The sequence below is a fragment of the Cygnus olor genome, chromosome 5 (genome assembly GCF_009769625.2).
Source record: "Cygnus olor isolate bCygOlo1 chromosome 5, bCygOlo1.pri.v2, whole genome shotgun sequence".
Classification (NCBI taxonomy): Eukaryota; Metazoa; Chordata; class Aves; order Anseriformes; family Anatidae; genus Cygnus; species Cygnus olor.
Genome location: NC_049173.1, coordinates 15044022 through 15069233, shown reverse-complemented (window position 1 = coordinate 15069233; position 25212 = coordinate 15044022). Strand labels below are relative to the sequence as shown.

General features: G+C 39.9%; 1 protein-coding gene and 1 long non-coding RNA gene across 3 annotated transcripts in view; one reads left to right on the top strand and one right to left on the bottom strand.

Moving 5' to 3' along the window:
- Positions 1-20094, top strand: part of C5H14orf132 (chromosome 5 C14orf132 homolog) — a 43307-nt gene extending 23213 nt beyond the window's left edge. Inside the window, exons 2-3 of one of the 2 annotated variants that reach the window (XR_005820303.1) lie at positions 11744-12025; positions 15674-20094. Coding sequence is in view for 1 of the 2 variants with exons in the window: in XM_040558759.1 (XP_040414693.1) it covers positions 11744-11968 (225 nt within the window). In the remaining variant the exon portion in view is untranslated. Of the gene's footprint in view, positions 1-11743 lie in introns of both variants that reach the window. The other variant, XM_040558759.1, reaches the window with a different exon arrangement.
- Positions 18648-24845, bottom strand: LOC121070935. The gene is made up of 4 exons (XR_005820304.1): positions 24630-24845; positions 22703-23131; positions 22135-22304; positions 18648-18768 (listed from the first exon to the last, which is right to left on the bottom strand). It is a non-coding gene; the product is annotated as an uncharacterized LOC121070935 (long non-coding RNA).
- Between the last annotated feature and the right edge of the window lie 367 nt (positions 24846-25212).

The window sequence follows — 25212 nt, the reverse complement described above, 5'->3', positions numbered from 1 at the left end:
GTACATCATTTCAGAATAACAGTGACTAAAGATGAGAGGGATGCTTGCATTTTTACAAGTACAAGATATTTACACTGTTGTTACTGAGAGACTCCCATGCTGCCTATTAATATCCCTGTGTTGTATTTTTGACGAGTGATGCTCAAACTGAAAAAGGCTTGAGCCACAGTGCTGAAGACTTTGGCACTGATGGTCTGAGTCCCTGTGTGGGTAGGTGGATATCATTGCCTCCTTTTGCCTGGATGGTCTTTTAGCTTTTTGCATTCCAGTAGTTAAAGTTTATTGGACTCTTGGACTACTTTTGGCTAGATTGGTTATTTTAAAATTGCATGTGTAGGTGCAAGCTACCACTGCAAAAAAAAATTGTGTGTGGTCATATATGTGCTTGCATGTGCAAGTATCAGTGTAAGGGTATGTGCCTGTACTTGTCTCTCTCTAGGCTGAACTCTGTCTCCTAAAACACCAAGGTATCCCTAAGCTATTTTGTTGTTTTTGTTATCTGAAGTTCAAAGGACTCTGAACTTCAGGTTTGAAGAAAAAAATTTATTTTTATTTTTCCTGACAGGCTTTAGAAAAAACCCTGCTTGAACTTGGAGTGAGTCCATTTTCTGATTACTTTTTGACACCTTTCACGTGAAAGACTTTTCAACTGTTGCACTGCTTTGGTGGAGGTTATTTATTACCTGTACCAGGGTTGTGTCAGATTCAGGGACAGTTATCAAGCTCAGAGACGATAACATTTCTCTCCTGTTACGCGTGACTTAAGGTGCTTGCACTTCGAAAACATTGCTCCAAAGATGTCAGGGGAGTGCAAACTTGTATCTCCTATAAGGCTTGGGAGGCCACCAAACCACTCCACCTCCCTGAACTTTTCCACTTCTCCTGGCAGGTAGTGATTCCATAGTTCAGACTCCACTGAAAAAGAAAAAAAATAAAATAAAAAAATAAAAATAAAAGAGGGGAAAAAATGCAAGTCCAATAAATTCCAAAGTCCAATAAAATGTAAACTTTCTTTTCTCTGTTCCCTGCTCACCATTCCATAACACAGAAATAACTGAGCAAGTTTACAGAAGTCATTTTTGGGTAGGAAAAATTAATTCCCAGGGAAAGCTGTTACATATTCATGTCTCTTAATTATCCCATGCAGCCCCACCAACTGCAACAGTTCAAAGCACAAATATTGAATTGCAAATAGAAGTATGATAAATTATACATTGATTCGTGCCCATCTTGTGCATATGTATACAAACAGTCACTAAGGAGTGCCACTTTTGCATACACATATACAGACTTACACTTATCTAGAGAAAAGGAATCAATGTATAATTTATTATATTTTTCTGTAGTATACTTTGAACTGTTTGAACAGTTTTAAACATAACACAGATGGCTTGGCTGTTCTGTTTTGTTTGGCATGATAAAGATGATCATGATAAGGATGTCATCAACTGCTATCATCATCCCTTGATAGTCTTAGTACATGAGTAAAACCTAGGTTGTGAGAATCCACGTTTGTGAAAACATATGGAATATTTGGCTCTGAGGAAGGCTGTTCTCACACTTTGATGAAGGCTTCTGCCCCTCAAAAGAGACAGTAAATGTCCCATATGGGTGCTCCTCTTCTACTTGAAAGCAAAGTGATTGAATCTTATTTTAAGTCTTTTGTAAAGTGTGTTTAAACAAAGCCTGTTGACTTTGCACCAAAGTGGATGAAAAACACATTAGAACTTTTCCTTGGGCTCTGCTGTGGGAACAGTAAATCCCAGAAGATGGTTGAAATGGTTGCCTGGTGGCACTTGCCTGGTTCTTAAGCACTCAGGACTTGCAAGTGATTAAGCTTTTAGCTTCTTCGTGATATGCAACTGTACTGGGTTTATGTGGCAAGGTTTTGGTAGCAGGGGGCTCCAAGGGTGGCCTCTGTGAGAAGAGTCCAGAAACTGCCCCATGCTAGATAAGGGCCAGTTTCAGCCAGCTGCAAAAGGGACCTGCCACCGCCCAGAGCAAGCCAATAAGCGACGTTGTTTGCACCTTTGAGAGAGAAGATTTAAGAAAGGGGAAAAAAAACTGCTGTGCAACAGCAGCTAGGAGAGCAAGGAGTGAGAACCAGCCCTGCAGACCCCAAGGTCAGAGCAGAAGGAGGGCAGGAGGTGTTCCAGGTACGGTGCAGAAGTTCCCCTGCAGCCTGTGGAGAGGCCCCTGGTGGAGCAGGTTGTCCCCCTGCAGCCCATGGGTCCCACACGGAGCAGATCTCCACGCTGCAGCCCGTGGAGGAGCCCCCGGTGGAGCAGGTGGATGTGGCCTGGAGGAGGCTGCGGCCCATGGAGAGCCCCCGCAGGAGCAGGCCCCGGGCCGGAGCTGCAGCCTGTGGAGAGGAGCCCACGCAGGAGCAGTGGTCTGGGGGGAGCTGCTGCCTGTGGGGGACCCGTGCTGGAGCAGTTTGCTTCTGGGGAATGGACCCCGTGGTACAGAGCCATGTGGGAGCAGTTCTTGAAGAGCTGCTTCCTGTGGGCAGCCCCCGCAGGATCAGTTCAGGAAGGACGGCATCCCGTGGGAGGGACCCCACGTGGAGCAGGGGCAGAGAGTGACCATGAAGGAGCAGCGGAGACAAAGCGTTAGGGACTGACTGCAGCCCCCAATTCCCCTACGCTGCTTGTGGGGAGGAGGTGAAAGAGGATGGATGAGAAGAAGGTGGTTTTAGTCTCTTTTTGTTTGTTACTCACTGCTCTAGCTTGCTGGTAATAAATTTTATTAATCTCCCTATGCTGAGTCTCTTTTGCCCATGACGATAATTGTTGAGTAATCTCCCCTGTCCTTATCTCAACCCTTGAACCTTTTTCATCATATTTTCTTCCCCTTTCCCTTTAAGGAGAGCGAGTGAGAGAGCCCTTGTGGTGGAGATCAGCTGCCCAGCTGAATAAAACCACCATAGGAACAAATAGTTACCTTTGGAAGACAGATTTCTTATCACTGTGAGTTCCTCCTCAAATACCAGAAGTTAGGAAATTGTCAACATCTTTTACATTCCAACTTTAATTCTCTTGTGTATCGTATAGTTAGTTCACTCATGACACAAAAACGCAAGATAACAGGATTAGTTTTCAAGCACATTAGCATGCTTTCATTTTCAGGTATAAGCCACTCCTGAAGCATTACAGAATAAGTTGCAGGGGATGTGCATTTTATAGGTTGTTCAAGCCATATGTTGAGTTGAGCCTGGTATGCCTGACGGGATCAAGAAGTATGGCAGCCTGCCAGATGTTGGTATTCTATCAAGTGAAGTGTATATAGAAATAATCTTTGGCAGTCCTCCTTTCTTCCTAGAAGCTGGTTTGTATGCTTTACTTGACCTTCGGGCCTTCTGCTGCTTATAAGATCTCCAGACATGAAAAGGACTATTTCTGTCAGTTTTTTCTCTCTCTTTTTTTTCTTTTTCTTTTTTGTCCATCTCAACTGGGAGACATCATTTTTTTTTGACTCTCAGGCTTTTTGTGTATCTTAAACTAGGTACTAAGTAGGCAAGCAAAAGTATTTATGAAAATAGCCTTGAGACATGAGAAATATACCTCAGCATACCTCAGCCCTCCCCCCTGTTTTGTTCTTGAAAAAGTGATGCGACATGAAAATGAAAGGGAAAAAAAGAAATTGGAAAAAAAAATATTGGATGAAAATCTCTCCCCTGTTTTGTGAAGGACTCTGATAGCTTATATAAACCTAAGGATAGTAATCGTTATAAGTTGAGACTATTAAACTGTTTTAATTTCCCTTTTAAGGCTTTCTCTTGGATGCCTGGAAGTATTTTGCATGGGTGAATTATCTCTGGAAGACATCACAGAATTATTTTTTTCCCAGTGGGTATGCATTATGATGAGGGCACTGGCCTCTTATGTTATCATATTTGAGGATAGATTCCAGGTGGCTGTCTCCAAGGTGCTGAAAATGAGGCATTTATATCCTATCATTAGGTACAGTAGAGCTGCAGTGGTAGTGATTACTTCCCTCAACAGGTAAATGTATCCCAGCCTGTCTTTGTAGAGCAACCATCACTGTGTAAAACACATCAGATGTATAATTTGAAAGCTTTTGAGTCTGCATGGAGCAGTAAATAATTTCTCTGATGAAATAGAGCTAAGCTATATTATGCCTGTTGGTGTGGTATAGCTAAACCTCAGCCAATTAATTTTTCATGGGCTGTGTAGCAAGGATTGGATCTAGCATGCAAGAATTTTATTCCTACTGGATTTTGGTTTGAACATGGGCAGCATATGCAACACAGATGAATCAGTATGCAATTATTTTTTCTCTAGAGGAATAAGAGGATGTCCAAAATATCATATCCTTCTAGGTCTCACCCCCCAAACATCTGCCCCTTAAAATTCATTTAATTTTTTGTGAGAAACATCCTGATTATTGAATTACACAGTCATTTACAAACTCGCTGCTTTTGTCCATGCCTCAAGTGTAATGATTTTTCATCTGAAACTAGTTTTTAGTTCTGAAATTATGTTGGTGCTGTGAGTGACTGCTAGTTCCCATCCTCCCCCATCACTATGCCTATGCTCTTTTCCAGGGATTAGCCTAAGCATCTTGTTAGGATAAGGGAGAGGGAGAAGAAGGAAAATTAAAATATAAAATAAAATATGGTGGTCAGCCCCTTTCTCTGCTACTAAGATATCTTGCCCAGAATAAGAAATTGGTCACAGATGAGCATGACTGCAAAGATCACAGTGGAGGAAAGGTTTGTGCAACCCTTTTTCATATTGAGAAGTGGGATTAGACGTCATTTAGTTTTTATTATATTCCCACTCTTTAGCTCTGTGGTTTTCTGCTTACACCTCATCACTTGGCTTTTCTATTTGTGATGGGAATGTCTTTTCCTCTTGCAGATATAGAGCATCATTACAACCAGCTTGTGTTACTCTTCTTTTCCTCCTTACCCTCCAGCATACGGACAGCCACTTCATCTCTTGTTTTAAAAACAACTGAAACTTCCACTGATACTGTGTAGCTGTGTGCTTGCTTCCAGCCAGCAATATCTCCCTGTGTCTTTATAGTAAAGCTATCCCATAAGACACTCTGCCATGGGCAGTGTTCCTTTCTTTTCACCAAACAGTAATTGGCAGCCTGGATCAGAGCAGGAGACCATACAAGTTCAGTTAAATCCAGTAGCTTGGCTTTGAAGTGACCACTGCCAGAAATATCAGAAGAAGGTGCAAGGAAACCTCCAATAGGTGGGATATTCAGCACCTCTTTCTCATCCTGTATGGTTAGAGAAGAATTAAACTCTGAAGCGTGGTGTTTGAAGTCCTTCCAAAACTGTGTTTAGTATTAAACTGACACAACTCTTGCTCTTATCTCTAAAGGAATTCCTGTTCTCTCAGAGGTCCCTAATGTGATTACGTAAGGTGCAAAAAGGTCATCCGTTCTGCCAGTCTTGAAAATTGTGAACAAATTTGAATAGATCCTACTCAAGATAACATTAATGTGAACAAATTTGAATAGCTTCTACTCATGATAACACTTTAAAGCCTCCTACTGAGTTTTTCTGTATTGATAAATACTTGCCCCTCTGGTTCCCTCTGTTCACATTTTTTCTTCTACGTGCGTGTGTGCCTGGATGCATGAAAGTTATAATTGTATGCAAATAGGACCCAGGCATCTTCTGTTTCTCTAGCATAGTGTCCCCAGTAGAATGTATTGTATTACTGTATTACAATATTATCCTCTATTATATTACAGTAATGTGGAAGGTCAGCAAGTACTGCTGCGTGAATGGCTGTTCCTGACACATCCAGGTAGTTTAAAGCACGTCATACTTGACTTCTCTACATGTTTTTGTGGTATTCATCGCCACCTCCAATTTAGAGTATACAGATTCAAATCTAAGTCACATATAATTTAAATCCTGAAGCTTCTTCATAAGGTTGTTTGGATTTCTGTTCAACCCTGAGCAAAGCTTGCTCTTTTCTTTGATGCAACATTGTTGGCATTGTCTGGAAGAAGAGGAGGAACTCTTGGAAACAAACATAGAGTGAAAAACTCCTCCTCTTTTTCCATTTGAAACTTATCATTTGTCAGCGGTAATAGGCTTTTTTGTTTGTTTGTTTCCAGTCTTCCAAACCTGGAAGATGAGATCCAACAGTCGGTTGACACTGATAATAGTTTAAAAATCGTAGTGTTCTTTGAAATAATAAAAGCTATTTCAAGGAGGCATTAGGCAGGTGTAACTTGTGGGAATGGAATTGCAACTTGTTTATCACTAACATATCTTGGATGCTACTTATGCAGAAATATGAGAGTGAAAAAAAATCAGGGTAAAAATACTTCCATGCTTGTTATTTGCGTTGTTTCTTGCAGCTGGTTCAGCAGAATATGTTTGCACAGATAGGTGCTCCAGTCTGCACAAGGCATGTTCACTTATAAGGTACTTGAGGTGTGGCTGTGCTTAGGGACAAAGATTTAGCTGAGCTTGGTTCAATTACCTTAGCTAAGGCAAAGCTGTTTCTACAGCCAAGAGCAAACTCAGAATTGAAATGCCTGCTGCAGCTCTGGTCATGTTGGGATGTACCTTTCTGAATCTCTAGACAACTGTTGGTCAACTCAAGACTCTCTGTTGGTCAACAGTGAGGCTGAAGCTTGCACCTCTGGCATCTGAGATACTGCTGATAAGGAACAACTTTGAACAGTGTTCTCATCTAAGAGCATGAAGACATATCTAGCCTAGCAGAAGTCAGGAAAGCAGTGGAGGGAAACACACAGGTCCTAGGAATATGGTGAATTGGAAGAAAATCAGAGATTGACTGGAATAGAATAGTAGGTTTAAAAATAAAAGGCGAAATCCTGATGCTTCCAAATTAGAGTGAAAATTTTCCATTGCTACTGGTAGGGTGAACATTTTGACAACCATATTTTGAAAATAAGCAGCAGTTTTTCCTAGGCTTGTCAACCTCACACTGTGATTTTAGGGTGAAGCAGAGATCTGAATTAATTAAAGTGCAAAATTGAAGTTATCAGCATAAAGCATTTACATGGATCCTCCCCCTTCAGAATTAGACCTATTTAATTGTGTTAAATAAGATCGCCTTAGGTGCCCTTTAATTCTAGCTGTGTGGGGTTTAATGCATTTTAACTAATCTCCTTGCAGAGAACATCATATAACTGTCTTGATTGTCCCTGTGTACCCAGTCCTTGTGTTGCAAGTAGTAGAGTCATGTTCTGGCAAATGATGGGTGGAAGAAATTGGTTTTCCAGATGTTACGAGTAAATAAATAATAGCAAGGACTTCTTTATTTGCTTAATAGTACATGTCTTAGATGAGGAGAATACATATATGCATGAATTTGTGAAAGGCAAGAGACTTAGTGCGGGGAGAATATTGTTCATATGGGGTACCCTTCTAGTGCAAAACATTTGTTTAAAAAGAGCTTAAGAATTAAAATATGATTCTTTGGTGAACCTGTGTATTGCTGCCATCTTCAGCAAAAACTGCATTAGTCAGATTGACTTGTGATTGCAGCTAAGAGGTTTTCAGACACAAATATACACTCCAGTGATCACACATTGCCAGGCCAGAAGGTTGTACTCATTTCATTTTATGTGTTCAGAATATGCCATCATGTAAAAATATGCTATCTAAAATTTAACCTGAAAGAAACTCTGAAAATTTAGATATTCCAAAGTAATAACAGGGAGTTTACAAACTAACGTCTGAGCACGTTTCACACACTCTCCCATTCTCAGAGAGGATTGTAGCCAGGGTCAAGGTCCAGCATGTCTGTTAAAGCTGCTGCTGAGGTTTCCTAATTTCTAGAAAATAACTACTGGAAGATTTAACTTGCTTTCAAATCTCTATGCTGAGTCTGGTTTCCCCCTTACATCGCAGGAACAGAATGTTGCACTTTTCTAGCTAACTCCAAAATTCTGTCCCCTGATTCTCAAAGAAAGAGAGCAGTATTATTGCTAAATGATGTATTTTAAGTGTTACTACTTAAGAAAGATATCCCTTTTGAAGTATTGGTGACTGGGACTTGACTTTTTTTTTTTTTTTCCTTCACATGAATCCTTTTGGCTATAAAATAGGATTTTTCTGCTAACTGGCAAATGTGTCACTTAACTATTCAAGAGCCTTGTTCCACTCTTCCTGACCCTAGAGCATCCTCTTGGATGCCAGCAGGAGACATTCAGCGCAGTGGGTGTTCTCATTACCACTTGGCATTTTGCTGTTTGGTTTTTCTGCCTGTTGTTATTTAATGATTCGAATCCTTTCCCCACCACTCCCAAAAGTCATTTAGCAAGAGAAGTAGTATGAACACTACTTAGCATTATTGACATAGTTGCTCAGGAAAGAGTTTAATTTCAGAGCCAAGCTACAGCATTCTCCCTCACCATCTGCTTCTGCCTTGTCCCACACTGCCATGTTTCCCAGTTACCCCTTTTCTCTGGTCTCCTTGCTCAGTGATTTTAGGGAGGGTGGCACAGGTGCTGCACAGCTTTGCCCAAACTTTAAAAACCCTCTGAGAATAAGAGGCTGCATGTCACTTTGTAATGTCAGTGACGGGGCGAAAATCATAGCTGATGTAAATCAGCATATATTGCTTCATGGAGGCATGGACAGACAAGTAGAACAAGCACAGAAAACATTGCAGGCTTTCTATCCTTAGCCTTATCAGGCATTTCACAACTCCCATTAGTGGTGGGAGGGGATGTCTTTAATGTCTTTAATGCAATACCTCAAATAATACTGCAGAGGGAAGATACGGTACCTTTGGGGAGAACAAAGACATCAAGGCTAAGGATGAGATTCATCTCGTAAGGTTAATATACCATAAGGATAAATTGTCATTTGATGTTTTTCCCTGTGCTTCCCTCTCCAGTGGAGAGCTGGGTATATCTCTCACGGCTGATTTATGTGATGCTAATCACTGGGCAACCCTTACTGTTAAGTGGCAGTAAGAGGCCAGATTGAGAAGGATGTGCAGCTTTAGGTGAGCTCGGGTGGAAGCTGACAAGTTCATAGCAGCAAAATTATTTGAGAGTTATTAAATCCAGAGCGTTATCGTCTGGCTTATGAACTGCCTCAGCTCAGAACAGCAGGAGGCTGTGAGATATTAAGGGGTAGTGTCAGATATTCTTTTCCTGTTGTGCTCTTACTCTTTCCTGAACATTTATGGCCAGTGTTGGAGCTTACAAGGGAGATGGGCTTTCTGTCAGGCACTTTATAGCCATTCCAGGGTTCTTACATGAGGTCATTTTAGCAATGAAAAAGAGAGAGTGTGCATTTAGAAAGAAACAATTTCTGCAAACAGAAAATCAGCAATAAGGTTTATTTCCAGATCTGTGGTAAGTGCTACTGACCTACAAACAGAAAAATGGGAAGTCAGTTCTACAAAAAGAGTCTGTGCCAGGTGCTGAAAGTCAGTGCTTTATGTCAGGTCACCACAAGCCTTTTGAAGATTCAGATGAGCTGTTTCACCATGTGTTCCTCTCAGATGGTGAAAACAGCTTGTTTAAGCCTTACACGGTACGAGGAGACTCAGATTTGACATCACTTGCAGCATGGTGTGTAGCTGCGCTGCTACACGTGTGCTCCCTGCCCCTCTGACAGCACCATGTGGACTAGCAGTGTGGAAGCTTGTCAGCTCCAATAACTCATGGAGGGTAGAGTATGTGTGGCCCAAAAATCAGATTATCACTCATCAGAACAGTTCTCATGATCCTTCCAACATCGTGGGCACGTGCACGTACACATATACCTGTATGTCTTTCATGAACAGTCACCAGGATGGTTGCCCCAGTTGACGTTGCAGAATTGATCAGCCTAAAGACTGATGCCCTTAAAATGGTTTGCTAAAGAGGCAAGCATCTCAGATTGAGCATTTTGTTGCCACTGTGGTAAATTATGCCCATTGTTTTCTATGTAGATCTTTAGCTTGTGTCTCCATAGCTGTTAAATGGCAGCACTTCTGCATGTATATGCTCGTCATAAGTGTTTGGTGTCAGAATTGCCTTTTATGGCAAGGTCTACATAAAAAGGAATCCTGATTAAACTAAGTATTTTCCCTATCAAGTCCCAAGACATAAAAGAGGCTGGAGGAATTGAATTCAAAACATCAGGCTGGGCTCATTGCGAAATTGAAGCTTTTGTTCTCTTTAAAACACAGTGTTGAAACTGGAAGCAAAAATCTTTGGTGCAGGGGGAATATTTCACACTTGACTTTTGCAATTTCCTGTCTGGCTTCTTGCAAACTGTTTTTGCGTAGTCATTTGTGCTCTCAAAGATAATTTTATTTGATGTGGATTGGGCAGTATGACGTGACCGTTGTAGTCTTTAATCATTCTGTTTCATTTTGAATGTGACGTGATATTTTCTAGTACAAACAAAGCTGTTCAGCACTCAGCTTTGAAAAAGAGACTGTCTTGTATTGCTGTAAAATGATTTGAGTATCAAACAAAAAAAAGCTACTTTATTGTTGAGCTTAGGAAATTCTTTGCTCTAATTTGTAGATTACAGCCACCACAGTGGGAGAGGAGAGGTGGCTTATCCCTGAATCCTCTCCTGCTTAGCAGCCTCCATAGCATACCTGCAGACAGCCAGGAGGGGTGTAGTTTGGTATCAAAGGCAGCATCAAAATGTAATGCAAGAGCTGAAGGACACAGTGTTGAAAAACACTGATTTTCTAACCTGGTGGGTATTGGGCATGGTAATTTAGCATGGTATAGCAGCCTTCTGTGATGTGGCTGAAGGAAGGCTAGGTTGGTTCCTCCATTATTCGTAGGCTGTGGTGACTTCAACAGTACTGTGCTGCTGCTAGCTGTAATAGTACTGCTACTAGTACTGCACTAGCAAGTATTTTTATCTTGTTGTTACTGAGCAAGAAAGCCCTCTGGTTTCAGCTGTAGAGGAGAGAGAGACCTATTGGGAATGGTGAAGAAAAATGATGCCAAAAAACATCTGCAAGTGAAGAACTGTGAACTTTTCCTGGTATCGTTGACAAATCCACTAAGAACACCAAAGAAAATTTATTCTTCCCCAGTAGACACCTGGGATGGGAGAAGTGTTGGAAATCTGTCACTTCATTGCTATGCAGCCTTTCATAATCTAATTTGAAGTTTTTCATTGCATAGATTTATAAATCCTTTAGTTCTATAGAATTATTAGAATGTATACAATTATAAATCACACACTGCAGGTATGTTTTGCAGTGAAGTTAGAGCACTAAGTACACTTCATCCATCTAACTGCACCAACTTCTGCAATTCATATGTTTTTGTGTTTATAAATCAAGTGTTACTTCTGAGCCAAACACAAACAGGGAATAAATTCCTTGTATCGCATCCTCACTGTGCTTGCTCAAGGCCTTTGAGCAATATGAGTCCATTGCTCATAGTCACAAAACAATCGTGGTGCTGTAAAATTATGCTTTGGTATGTGAGTGCATTGTGGATAGTTATACCTGTTATTTTTAATTTCATATAACTGTGTAGGTTGACTTGGAGTCTGCATGTTAGCTCTTACGTATATTACATGCACTATACATAGTTTTCCTGCAATAATATTGATTTTAACAGAAACAGAAAAAAAAAATCATGTAAAGTGTATGCGATATGCCTGACAGCTTAGCACCATGTACATGAAATCTCAGTAGTTTTGCAGGTTGGCTGGTGCTTACTCTTTTGTAATAACTTTGAGAGCAAACAAATACAAGTATTGGCTTTCAATCTAATTTTGCCATATCCTTCTTCACAGCTTCCTGTTATGGGAGGAGCCTTTATGGACTCACCAAATGAGGACTTTAGTACAGAGTACTCCTTGTTTAACTCCTCAGCCAATGTCCATGCAGCTTCTTCCATGCAGAATCCACCCGAAGAGACATCCCGGTCTTCAAACGATGCCATATTGTTATGGATTGCAATCATAGCAACAATTGGAAATATTGTGGTTGTGGGAGTGGTGTATGCCTTCACCTTCTAGGATGTCTGTCACTCTGAACACTGGAAGAGAGGATAACTGCAACAGTATTTGTCATGTGTATGTATGTATGTGTGTATATATACATGTATATCTATATAAATACGTATAGGTAGGGACTTTGTTGATTAAGTGCTACCACAATCGTAGAAATGAAATGCAAGTGAAGTGAAAATGCATCTTGAATCTTGATGGCAGAAGTTTGGATGCAATTGCAAATTGTATGGAGGTGAAAGCTTTAATCAAGAACTGAGCAAATACAAGTTTCGTATGGAAATGAAAGAGAGACCAGCGTGGGTATAGTGGATCCAAAAGAAACTGAGATTTATACAGAAAGTGCTTATTTTCTACTGCTTAGATTTTTCTAGCAGCTTTTCTGGGTTTTGTCAGCTTTTTCTGTGCATTTTTTACTGTGGTATAATGTTGTATGATATTGTTCTGTGTTATAGTTGCTAGACATCTTAGTTTTCTGGATGGAGTAAATGGTAGGCGTTGGCTCAGTTCTGATGCAGTACAAGGTCATCACAGGTGTGTCTTGAGCACTTGTATGCACTAGGCTGTGTTCAAAATGTGTCTAACGCTCTGACAGGCAGACGCATGCTATTAACACTTGCCTTCCACTATCAGTTACTAGATGTGACAATCTAGGAATTGATGCTCAGCATGCCTGCTGTTTGCAGGAGGAGGCACAGCTATTGCAAGGTGTGACTGGTCTGGAGCCCCTCTGCTTCTCAAAGAAAGAAGGGTGAAACCCATTTCTGTGTAGGGATACTGGACTGCAATGACAACAGTAGTTTTCCTTCCAGGAAACAAAGGACAGATATCATGCTTTCCAGCTTATTTCCTTGTAATACAGGTTTTCCACAGAAGTTATACTTTCATAAGCATATAGTCATAGCAAAGGTACATTGTGAAGCCAAACAGTAAGTGATGTTTCTGAGAAAAATAGATTTGGAAGAAAGATGAGACTTCTGTGCTCACGAGGGAGTGAATGCAAGTGTTGATATGTGCTGGGGTGGAAATAGCACAAAAAGGTAATATGTGGCAGATATACAAATACTCATGTTTCAGTCTTAGTAAGTCTCTGGGTTCTGGTGAGGCTCCTGGAAGTGGCTCTTATGTAGCCTACGTTAAGTAAGGACTCCAATTATCATTTGGATTTGTTCTGTTGGGGAACAGTATTTCCACTGCATTCTTCCTATCAGCAGTTCCTTTTAAGAGCTGTATCTTTTCAAAACATGCTGTAGCCCTCTGTGTTACAGAGATTAAAAAATCTGAGGGGGGAAAAAATCATCTCTGTTGGAAATCTTTGTCTTCCCTCTAGAACAAAACAAAATACATAAAATATCTGAACTTTGAGATAGTAGTAGACCAATTCTTCCTCTAAGTCTGCATGTGCTGTATCAGTTTTCTGCCTCATACAACTAGTATGCTAATTCCAGAAAGCCTCGTCTGAAGACACAGAGACTATTTTTGACACTTCCCTGCCACTGAGCTTGAGGCTGGGCTAAGAGCTGGCAAATGTAGAGAGGTTTGGATTTTCCTTCTTTTCTCTTTAGACCCATTTTCCTGCAGGGCTGGTGAGCATTTACATGAATCAAAGCAGCATGCCCCAAACCAGCATCTAGAATCGCTCAATAGTCACTGTGTATATTTTTTCATGTCTTCAAGAACTTACTTTTAAAGCTGGAAAGATGCAAACAAACAGATAGCAGGAGGGAGAAAAGGGACTAAGTTATTCTGGGGATGAGAAAAACAACAACTACTCACCTGAGGAATGGAGCTTCTGTGTGTTTAGGTATTTCACTGTTTGGAGGTAGGGTTTTGTGAAGATGTTTGAGAATAGAAGAAATCTGTTCTGGGGAAAAAAAAAAGTAAAAAAAAAAAGTTTGAGAAGCACACTTTTGGAAACTCAAATGCACAGAAAGCAAATTCTGTCTAATAAAATAGCTATAGTCTTAAGACTGATACGCAGAAGTAATGCTATTCACAGTCCTAAAATAGCTGTTTGCCCCTTCATAGGCAGACAGAAATAATAATAATAATAATAATCAACAACAAAGGAGCTGAATAGATTTTGTACTTCTCCTGTTCTTCTATGCCTCTTTACCCTCTCTGAGCAGAAAGTAAACTGTTAAGTGAGGATGGAAGGCTGCAGAAAGGTCTCAAAAATGGAATCATGCAGGACACGATCTGGTATGCAAACATCTAGGAACCATGCGAATATTACTTAAAATACATTTTTCTGATATTCTATTGCCTTTGTAATTGTATCGGTGGACTTTTCTTATGTTTTTTTCTTCAATGTTTCAGTAGGCTCTCTAATTAGTTATGCCACATCCTGCAAGCACTATTTGTGCATGAACAGCAAAATTTTTTTCACCATGATTAAAAACCAGTTTGACACTATGGTACTTGCCCAATGGGATTATTCTGCTGCTAAATAACTTTGCCAGTAGAGTGCTTTGTTTAAATTTCCTAGAATATTAATCTAAGTGCAATTAGCAATGTTTACATTTCTTTCTCAAAGCACTAGACTAAATCCTTCACCCTTGAAGAAGCACGTTACAGAGGGAACAGCAAAGAACCACCATTCTGCTAATGAACCTGAGTGATGCTTTCGTGTTGCTTTTCCCAAAGAAAGCGTCCTACTTTCATGTGAAACTGATAGTAATTGCAGGAGTGTTGGAAGACAATGAGTTCTGCCTCCCTCATCCAGATCATCATCATTAGAGGATGAGTTGTCAAAAGCAGCCAGACAGAACCTTGATTAAAGTAATTGGCTTGACGGGGGTGACATGGAAAACAGGGTGCAGGCAGCAAGTGCAAGCATTTCCCATCTTGTAGGTAAAGAAACAAACTGTCCAGTTAGTGCTGCTGAAATGTATTGTCAGGTGATAAAAGATTCCTACATTAAAGTGAGCAGAGCTGGCTCAAATTATGATCTCCTTTGATCAGGATAAACACTGTATCTTTCTGGATATTGCATTCTGACTTGGTCTACTACAGCCTCTTACATCTCCTGGGAGGCTAAGGAAGGCTAAAATTCAAGCACTGAAAAAAAGGAGACTCATCCATCATTAAGTTCAGGGAGACCACAGGGGAGGGGAGAAGAAATGATAGATGTTTCGTAGGTGTGGTCCTGTGAAATGTGTTATTACTGCTTCATTATGTGAGTGTATGTTATATCCTGAACTGTCAACATAGCTTGACTTAGAGGACTGTAGCTACTCCTTTCCTTGGAGCAAAGCAGCTGGAGAAGTGCTGTCGCTCACTGAGGAGTGATGAGTAAGTCCAAATGCATTCCCCTGAGCTGTTCTGCAAAAGCTGAAGAGGCTTCTGTGCTCTGCTGAGCATTTCATGCATCAGCATTAGAGCAGGATTCCACGTGTAGATCTATGCTTTAAGTACGTGCATCTAGCACAGATAACAGTTACAAGATCCCGAACAGAGTTTGTTAAAAGAAAAAAGATAAAAGAAAAACACTTCCTACCTGCAGTGTTAGACCCCTAGCTATGTTGTAAACATCATCCTGCAAACACAAGCCATACTGCTTTTCCTCTGCAGTTATTAGTGATCCATGGGATGCAGAGGAACAGACTGGATGCCCTCACAAGTCTTTTCTTGCCATGACCCCTAGGGATCTACGACAACATGTCAGATAATCAAACTGTCACTTAAGAGTTTTGTTTTTTTTGCTCTAAGCAGCCAGCAGCTTGACACAGCAGCTGTGCAGCCACCACAGCAAGGAGACTCAGCTTGGAGCTGGCCTCGATGATCCTTGTGGGTCCCTTCCAACTCAGAATGCTCTATGACTGTGATTCTGTGAGACTGAAGGCTGAACAGTTCTGGAGGTAGGTGCAAAGGCACATTAGATGGGAGATGTGAGTGAGGCCACTCCTAGAGCCACTCCTGCTATATATTTACCTCCAAGGCAAGACCTGTTCTTGTCCACAGTATTAATATCCCCCTAAAATAAAGTGAGGGAGCAGCATGTATTGCCACATCAATGCATTTGCAAAACAGAACAGATTTTGAAACTGATGCAACAGTAGCAGAGGGACTCAACAGCTACACGTAACATATTTAGCCATTTAAATGGGAAAGTGAGCTAATAGTTACCTCAGAAGTAATGAAATCCACTCTCCAAAATCCTTCTTTGCAATGGGACTTGAGGGTCGTCAGCACCCCACCAAACTGCTGAGCAGCCTGTAATAACAAGACCCCAGTCAAGAGTGAATAGAAGCAGCCAGCCATTGTAGTCTGAACCCGTACATTCATTTGGAGCTAAAGGGAAAATTTGCCTTTCTGTCTGGGACCCAAATTAAAACAGCAGTCTAGTCTATAGGGAGTTATGCATTTTGTCTATTATTAGAAGCTTTGTTATTCTCAAACTATTCCAGTTCTTAATATCCTTTTCACATTTCTCTGCAGGCTGCTGAGAGTTATTAATTTCATATAGCTCTGTCCATTTATACAGGGTAATTTTGCTGGGCTTCCTGTGGCTAATCACAGAGTAGAATCTGGAAAATTATTCATTTTGAGGCTGATTTCCATTATTAAGAGAAATAGGCTGAAAATCAAAATCACAGATCAAAATGCTTCTATGCTTTTAAAGCACTTAGAGCTCTGGATAACTGGATTTCATCTGGCTAATGCTCAGAAAGAAAAAGGGCAGTCAGGTCTCTGATGGTAATGTCAGACATCAGGGTTCTGACAAGCAGAGTTTAGCGCTTCATTAACTCCTCTTCTACCCCTCTGGCTTTCTGGATGCACAGTCTGAGTGAGCTAACCATCAGGTACAATGTGTCCCTCCTGTCTTACAGCTTGCTTATCCTCAGGGGACCAAGTGCATTTATGTCCTTAGCAGAAGAAGAGCTGAAGATCAATATTCTATTAGGTATCTTGTTACTCAGTATATTGGTCAGTCATCGTAAGATCGAGATAGGAATGGTTTAAAAAGTGGTTAGCCCTTTGTTCCTGATCTGGGAACACGCTTAAAAAAAAAAAAAATCAAAATATTCAGAGGTCTTAAAATTTCCTATTGTTCTTTATCTGATTTTTGTCTTTCCTCATACAGCCCCTCTTTGCCTTTTACCTTGTCTTTCCGACTTGAGACAGTGAAAATGAAGTCACCACTATCCTTGTCTATGGGGATGTAGGGAAATCCTAGCAGGTTGGAAAAAAAAAAACGTGCCATTTTACTTTTTGGCTGTTCAGGCACAAAGTAGTAGGAAAGATTCCAGTTCTCTGCCCAGAAATCTCCAGGGAAATATGTGCCTTTGCAGAACAAAATGCATGGCAATTTTGTCCCATTCTGGCCTGTACCAGAGTATGTACACTGAGACAACATGGACAGACCTACAGTTGCAGTAACCTGTTTTAGGAATTAATGCAAGGCAGACAGGTAATGGAAACAAAATGGTAATACAAACCTGTCGTGTCTAATCATCTCAACGGAATGCTTCAAAGGCAGGTTTACCTGAGTGTCATCAGCAAGCCTGATCTGTTGGTACCAAGGTAAATGCCCGTTTATATAGGCACAACCAGTGTTTCCATCTTTTTCAGAAGTCTTTGGATCATTATGCTACCCACTCTTATCTTTGCAGTGCAGGCTTCTAGTGAAGATATTTTTCAGTTGTAGAAAATACTGAGGAAGCTTCCCATGTGGATAGAATACATAAGATTAATGCTCAAAAGTGCTGATTAGTCTCCCTGCTAAAACAAAAAAACACCCAGGTTTCTCACGAGGTATTTTAAAGAGTCAAGTATCATCTGTACAGTAGCATCACCTTATTTTTTTCTGCAGCTTTATGCCAGTAAATCTCAGAATGTTTTATTATTATTAACCACAATTAACAAAAGTCGAGAACAGAGACAAATAATTTTCAGGAACGTCTTAAATGTCACTACCTGATCCTTCAGACTGTCATTCCTCTTACCTTCCCAAAATACCCTGATGTGAAGTCTCATCCATCCCTTTATAATCTCTTGGCACCATGTGTCTCCATGCCTTTATTTTATTTCTTCCCTTGTCTTCTCCATCTTTCTTCTCCATCATCTTTTCATTCCCTGGCATGAGAGCACATAAGCAATTGGAAACCAACAAAAGCAATTGGAAGCCAACAATGTTCTTCAGCCCTCCTTAACCACCTCCATTGACCTTCAAAGGAACACAAGACAAAGATCAGTAAAATAAGGTCCTTTTCTGTAGGTAGATCTTAATCATTATATGCCTTAGCAAACTGCAATATATTTCCCCCAAGCAGAAGTGAGCTGTAGCCATTAATCTTTGTAACTCTATCATCAGTATCCATACAACCGTAAGGTACCTTTTAGAAATTCCTATTTTTTAAATTATTACTGCATCAGTAATTGAGCTTTCCCCACCCCAAATCACTTTCATTTCTTAGCAAATCATAATCAGCATTAAAGTACTTAGGGTAAGGGAAGGGGGCTGAAAATGGGCACTGAAAAGCACCACAAAAGGTAGAAAAACCCCGTGTGATTTACTGTAGCATCACAGCCATGAACCACTATTCTAGTCAGTAAAGAAAAAGCACAATGTGCTGAGCCATGGGTATTTCAAATCAAGTCACACTTAAAGTTCTCAGATGCATGGTAAAGCTGCTACAGTCAGATTGAGCATTTCCAAATCTTTTTGGAGCAAAATGAGGTGTACCTTAAGAACTGCAAAGTGTTGAGCAACCTCCTCATCGGTCCATGCTTGTTCTGGTATTGTTTGGCAAGCCTTCTGAACAGCAGTCATTAAGGTTACGTTGCATTTCTTGTGGAGTTCAGTCCTACTAATGAGTGAAAAAGATTAAACTATTTACAAGATTTAAGCCTAAAACTCTTTTCAGTTACTGCCTTCTCAAGAATGGTTGAAGTTCCGGAGCCTGCAAGTTGCTTTGTCCAGAGGGACCTTTGCCTCCACCTGGAGACAACTGGATTAATAACACTTGTATATAACATCTGCTTTAGTGGAATATCTTGTAGGACTAGCTCCAGGTTGCTGGTTTTTTATTTTAAACGCATCTAAAGATGTCCACACTACCCTAATAAAAAAAAAAAAAAAGAGCAGAACACTATTTTTTTAAAAGAGAAGGTAAAGAAAACAAGACTGAGTATTTTGATAGATATGCTAGAATGGTATTTAATGTAGCAAACAGTTGCACTATTTTTTCTATTGTATGAGCACCTAACTGAAGAAATATATCTTCTTTCTCCAATAAAGACCTTTTCAGTTATGAAGTTGTAAATTTGGGAAGGAATAAAGTGCAAAGCCTCAATGAAGTTTTAAACTAATGTAAATAAATCCAGTAGCTAGCTTTGTGAGGTAGCTTGTAACATTTACTTTTCTGTTACCTCATCTCAAATATTGCCTAATTGTTTGTGTTTTGTGTTTTTTCCCATGATAAACTAAATAGTGACACTTTGAAAGCATCTGTACTTCTCGCAAAATTGCAGTCATTTGGAAATGTCATCCTTCAGCTCATGTAAAACAAGTTTACAGGAGCCCTTTAGAATGCACTGTTATTTTTTCATAATAATTCTGGACAGTTTAATTCTCTTGTTCTTTGTCTCTGCTACCCTGTTTTGTACACTAACAGGTTTGCAGGGCTTCTTTGTATTGTTTTTGTAGTATATGGGTTGGTTTACAGAAAAAAAAATTGCTCTTGTAATAATTGTTCTTGAAACGTGAAACTATCTGTAAAGAGAAAAACTTCTTAAAAAATACCCGTTTTCTCTAATTAGTAAGTTTAGTTAACAGAAATGTATTCTTTTCTGCTCCTGTTATATTCTTACACAGTTATTGACTGCTTTCACTATGTATGTACTTGGTACTGGTTTGTTCTTTTACTATAATGAAAATGACACGTTTTGTTAACATCAGATGGAAATTGTGTTTTGGGATAAAGTTCTTCAAATTGATGGCAATGTGCGATTTTTCATTTTATTCTCTTTAGTTGACAGCATTTAAAAATCTGTAAATGCATCAGTTTAATTACTGTTACCTCCAGTGATATACTGACACTAATAACTTGTTGCAATTTACAAATCTGCATGATTTGTCAGCTTTTGGTAACTATCTCTATTACATATTTGGCACAAAGAAAAGACAAGGGGAGAAAAAAAAGGAGGCTTAACTTCCTCAAACTTCAGCTCAGAAGCCTCATACCATGAACCCTTGTGAAAGTCATTACTGTCCCAGCTCACTCCATTTAGCATGACCATACTGTCACAATGTGCAGCATGGACATTTTTCTGATTGTGGCCCCAAACTCCTGCAAACTCCTGTCCTAGGGCAGCCATTCAGAAGACTTTTGGGGATTTTAGTTGGGGGGAAGAGGGCTCAGACCTCACCGCAGGTTGTTCAGCAAGTTCCATAAAGACAAACAGTGGCAAGAGGAAGAGAGGAAAACATTTGGTTGTGCTAATGCAACACTACATGTAGATTAACACCTGCCCGCGTTACGATTACCAAACAGGAACCAGTGAGCCGAGTACACTCAAATTGACTGAGGAAATGACAAAACAACATGCTAAGTGACCTCTCATGTACAGTTTTGAATAACAATTTGACTTACCTTTGAATGAATCAAACTCGGAACATCACAAAGCTGCCTATGCCATTCCTACTAGTGAGTCTGACAAAATTTCATAGAAATCAGACTTTTTTTTTTTTCCTATTCCCAGTCTTCATCAATCTAGCCACATAACATATTCCAGACTTTACCCATCAGAATGCAAGGAAGCGCAGTTACTACACTACAGTGACGTCTAATTATAAGTCACTTTTCTATTGCTATTTCTATTTTCTATTTCTATCAGAATCATACAAATATCTGTTCATTTTAGACTTCTATAATTAGAAATGAGAATAATTTAGAAATGGAAAAGAATGTCCTGTTGAGCAGTCAAGGAGGAAAACAGTCATGTAATAAAATAAAGCTTCAGCTATGTGTGTTCAAATCAATAAAACCTGCTCAGAATTTTGGAACTATACGTCTACATAAACAAACTGGATGCTAATGTACACTAATGTAAATTCTTTTGAAAAAAGACTAAGAAGGAGCATCAGTCTTTTAGCCCAAAGAGATCCTGCCCACTATACAGTTTCATCTGCCACATTTTGCTTTGTCAAAAGCTATGTTATGGTTTTATCAAGGCTAGAGAATAATTCATTTTGGAATAAATTCGTGACTTCACTGCAGCATATATACTGCTTTTACTGGGGCTGATGGAGTACCTCTGTAAACAGCCTGCTTTCCATTTCATTGCCTGCTGTGATAAAAGAAACATTGCAATCAAATGGGAGCTTGAGTTTTGCTTTGTATTTCTTGTAACAGCTTCATCTTGAGCTAAGCAAATAATCCACAAAGTTCGTATCATAGTTTACAAAGCTGCACTTTGTAATTTCAGAATATCGGATAATCTGGATCTCATTTTTCCTTTACGTATTCAGATAATCCATGCATGTTAAAGGAAAGAAGGATGCTTGTTTTATGAAAAAGTTTGTCCTGTAATTTCTATTTTGACTTACAAAGATTTTATGCTTATAAATGCTAGTTGGCTACAAATGCAAGGCCTACTGGTCTTAAGTGGCTCCTTAAAGCACAGGTAAAGTGACCTATTCCCTGGGCCTCCAATGCAGTGAGCAACTTTAAACAGAGCTGTTCTGTTTTCTTGGCAGATCAGCTCTTCTACCAAGCACCTCAGATTTTACTTTTTTTAATCTTTCTACTCTATCATTTCCTACTCTGTGCTAATACCCAAACTCTTCTGATCTCTGGCAATATTTATTACTTGAAAAGAAAATCGTTACGGTTAAATGTTCCTCAAAGTCCTCTGTGATAATAGCTAATGCAAAGAAGGTACTTACAAAGTACTTATTTCTCTGACTTTCTGGGAAATCAAAGTACCCATTAATTCCTTTGAAAGCCTCACACTTTTGTTTGTGTTTCTTTTTTAATGGCCTATATAACCACACAAGTTTCCTTTAGCCCTTCTAGTTTCTATCGTCTTTGCAAACTTCCCTTGTACTTTCTGCTCAATATTTACTGGCTTGGTTTTGTTTCAGATGGGTCCCATCTTCTGAAATACATCTTGACTGGGGGTCTCTTAGAGTCATACTCAGACTTTGACCATGTAAGAATTTTCCTTACCTTCCTGCTTCCTTTGTAGAGGAAGGTGTGAGAGCTCATTCTTAAGGTTGTTGTCCCAGTTGCCTCTCTTCTGATTGTATGGTACTTGAGATGAAAGCTGATTTTTTCCATCTTCCAATTACAATCTAGACTTCCTATCTTTCAGGTAGATTTGGAAAAAGAAATCCATTCTAAATGTGTACAAAAAAAAAAAAAAAACAACTCACAATATTTTGTCCAATTTCAAAATAAAATAACTATGACAAGTCAGAGCATTTTTGTATGGTATAATGTAGAAGTGTAGTTGTAAACAACATTATACTTTCATATTCTAAAACTTGCATTATAATCTTGCCATTGAAGTAACTTTTAAATATAACAATAAGTAAACAGCACACTGCACCAAAATTACACTGAATTTTTTCATAATCTAGTGTCTCTTCTGTGAAGAATTTTTTTTTTTTTTCCATGTTCAAGCTCAGGGGTTATGAATGCCTCCCCCAGCAAAGCTGATTTATGTTAGATGTGAGCCACCCTTACTTTATCACTCAACAACCACCCCTTCTTCATTCAATGCTTGTGTCCTTACCATGTGTTAATTCACGCTGAGCAGGCAAGAGCTGTCTCAGAAACCAGCTGTGCAGAGAATAGATGATTTAGGAGTCTGAAAAGCTCTTCTTCAAACCAACCAATTACTTGAGCACTGTAGGAAGTCATCACAAGCACTGCAGAAAACCACAGAAGGGCTGCTCTGTTGAGAAACTTGTGCCCTTCTGGTAGGATTGGGCACAGCACTGGGCTGGGACCAAGGATGGCAAATGGGCTGAGTCCTTTCAACGTGGGGCACACACAGCTGACCTGGAAATTACTGCAGAATAACCACGGCTTGTAGGCTACCCTCGCTTATCTGTGCAGATGAGCCCTATGACTCAGTCCAGGGACACAGGAAGCTCATCCTTCAAATCTGTGTGGTACATGACCTCCATTGTAACACGTCTAATTCAACAGGAAAGAATCACTGGAAGAAAATAATGTTAAATCAAGTGTTGAAGCATTGCTTTTCAAAAAAGGCAGAGTAAATTTGGCATAGAAGTGAGCATAACGTCCCTCTTAATCTACTTGAGTATTTCCTCTCTGGCATAATACAAGCCAGGGAAAATGCCACCACACTATATTAGCCACATCAGATTTCCGGAACATAAAACCATTCAACAACTGGAAATAAATAAAACCCTAAACTTTCATTTTTCCTGCACTGCAGGTCTCAATTGCCTATTGTATGCACATACCACATACAGAAGTGTACTGCAATACCAAGATTAAAAAAACAAACAAGCAAACAAAACCAAAAAACAGGTTCAGAGAGGCAAATTTTGCCTAGAAGCTTTATTTCCACTGACCCCCTGAAGGATAGATTGTGCTTTTTGTGGCCTGCTGGAAAGGCTACAAGTCTCTAGGAGCAATTCTGTGACTGGCACTTCAGTGACAAGAGTGACTATAGAATAACTTATGCTTGGGATATGGTCAGTGGAGTTCACTTTTCATTCCTCATGCACCTCCCTTGTAATGTTGCAAGTTTTTCATGACCAAGGGCTGCAAGACAGGACTTTATTTTCATATCCAGCATAGTATCTTGTCAGTGCAGTCATTTTCTTCTGCCACATTATGTAGCATACTTACAATCATGTTAATTTATTTCTAATGCATTCAGCTCTCACCAGTGATAAGAATGTACTGAAAAGCTGCCAAAATTGATATCTCAAGTCTCCACTTTTCTGTGAAGAGTGTACAAATAGTCTTCAAAACTCTTCTCCCTCTCTAGAATTTTTAATTTTTTTTTTTTTATTCAGTTCAAGCACAGGAATCCATAACCTTCAGCATAACATACAGCAATGAAAGGCTCCTTGTCCAACTCCTATGTGAAATCCCTTCTGGCCAAGCCTTGTTTCCATTGCCTGACATAGACATACAAAGAATGCTTCTGGGCTGAGAAACACTTTGCACCCAGGAGACTCCAGGCCCTCACCTGTCCAGACTGGGGAACTCATTAAAGCACATCACAGTTACTTTTTAGCTTGGATGTCAGCGAACTGTTGGGCTAGGGAGAAAACAGTACGTTCCCTAGTCTTGCTTGACTACATGGTCAGGACTTCATCCTTTCCATCTTGACACAGAACAGGGGAAGCACTGTTGTGCTTTAACCTGGCAGGCTGCTAAACACCACAAAGTCATTCACTTACTTCCCTCCCACACACACACCAGTGGGATGGGGGAGAGAATTGAAAAGAGAAGTGCAAGAACTCATGGGCTGAGATAAGGACAGTTTAACAAGGAAGAAGAAGGAGGAAAAAAAAAAAAAAGAGGAAAGAAAAGAATAGAAAAAACCCAAAACAAACAAGCAAAAAAAAAAAAAAAAAAAGGCAAGTGATGTATGATGCAATTGCTCAGCACCAGCTGACCAAGACCCAGCCAGTCCCAAAGCGATGGAGAAACAGAAGCCTCCCCAGCCAACTCACCCCAATTTTATTGTTCAGCATGACACCATGTGACATAGGATCTCTCTTCAGCCAGCTTGGGCCAGCTGTCCTGCTGCATCCCCTCCCAACAACTTGTGTACCACCAGCTTCCTCTCATCGGCAGTGCAGCATAAGCAGTAGAAAAGTCTTTGGCTCTCTGTAACCACTGGTCAGCAACAACTAAAACATCATTGCATTTTCAGCATTATTTTCATCCTAAATCAAAAACATGGTACCATATCAGCTACTATGAAGAAAATTAATTTTTGGCTATCCCAACCAAAACCGGGACAAGCACTCAAGGCTGGCTATGCAACCCAAGAACTAATTATTACTGTATCACCTTGAAGTTTTCAGATGAGAATTTTAATAACATAACTCATACCCTGAGATTCAGCTAACGACAGGACCCACGTGGTTAACAGTTCGGGTTAAACAACAGAAATGTAGTCATTTCTGCATCAGATCTTGACACTGGATGAGAAGGTAAGTCAGCTGGAGAGTTCTGCATATCATACCCAGTCTTATTGGTTCCTACTGTGCCATCCGAGGTTCTTCTTCTGCTGATTGACTTGAAAAAGAG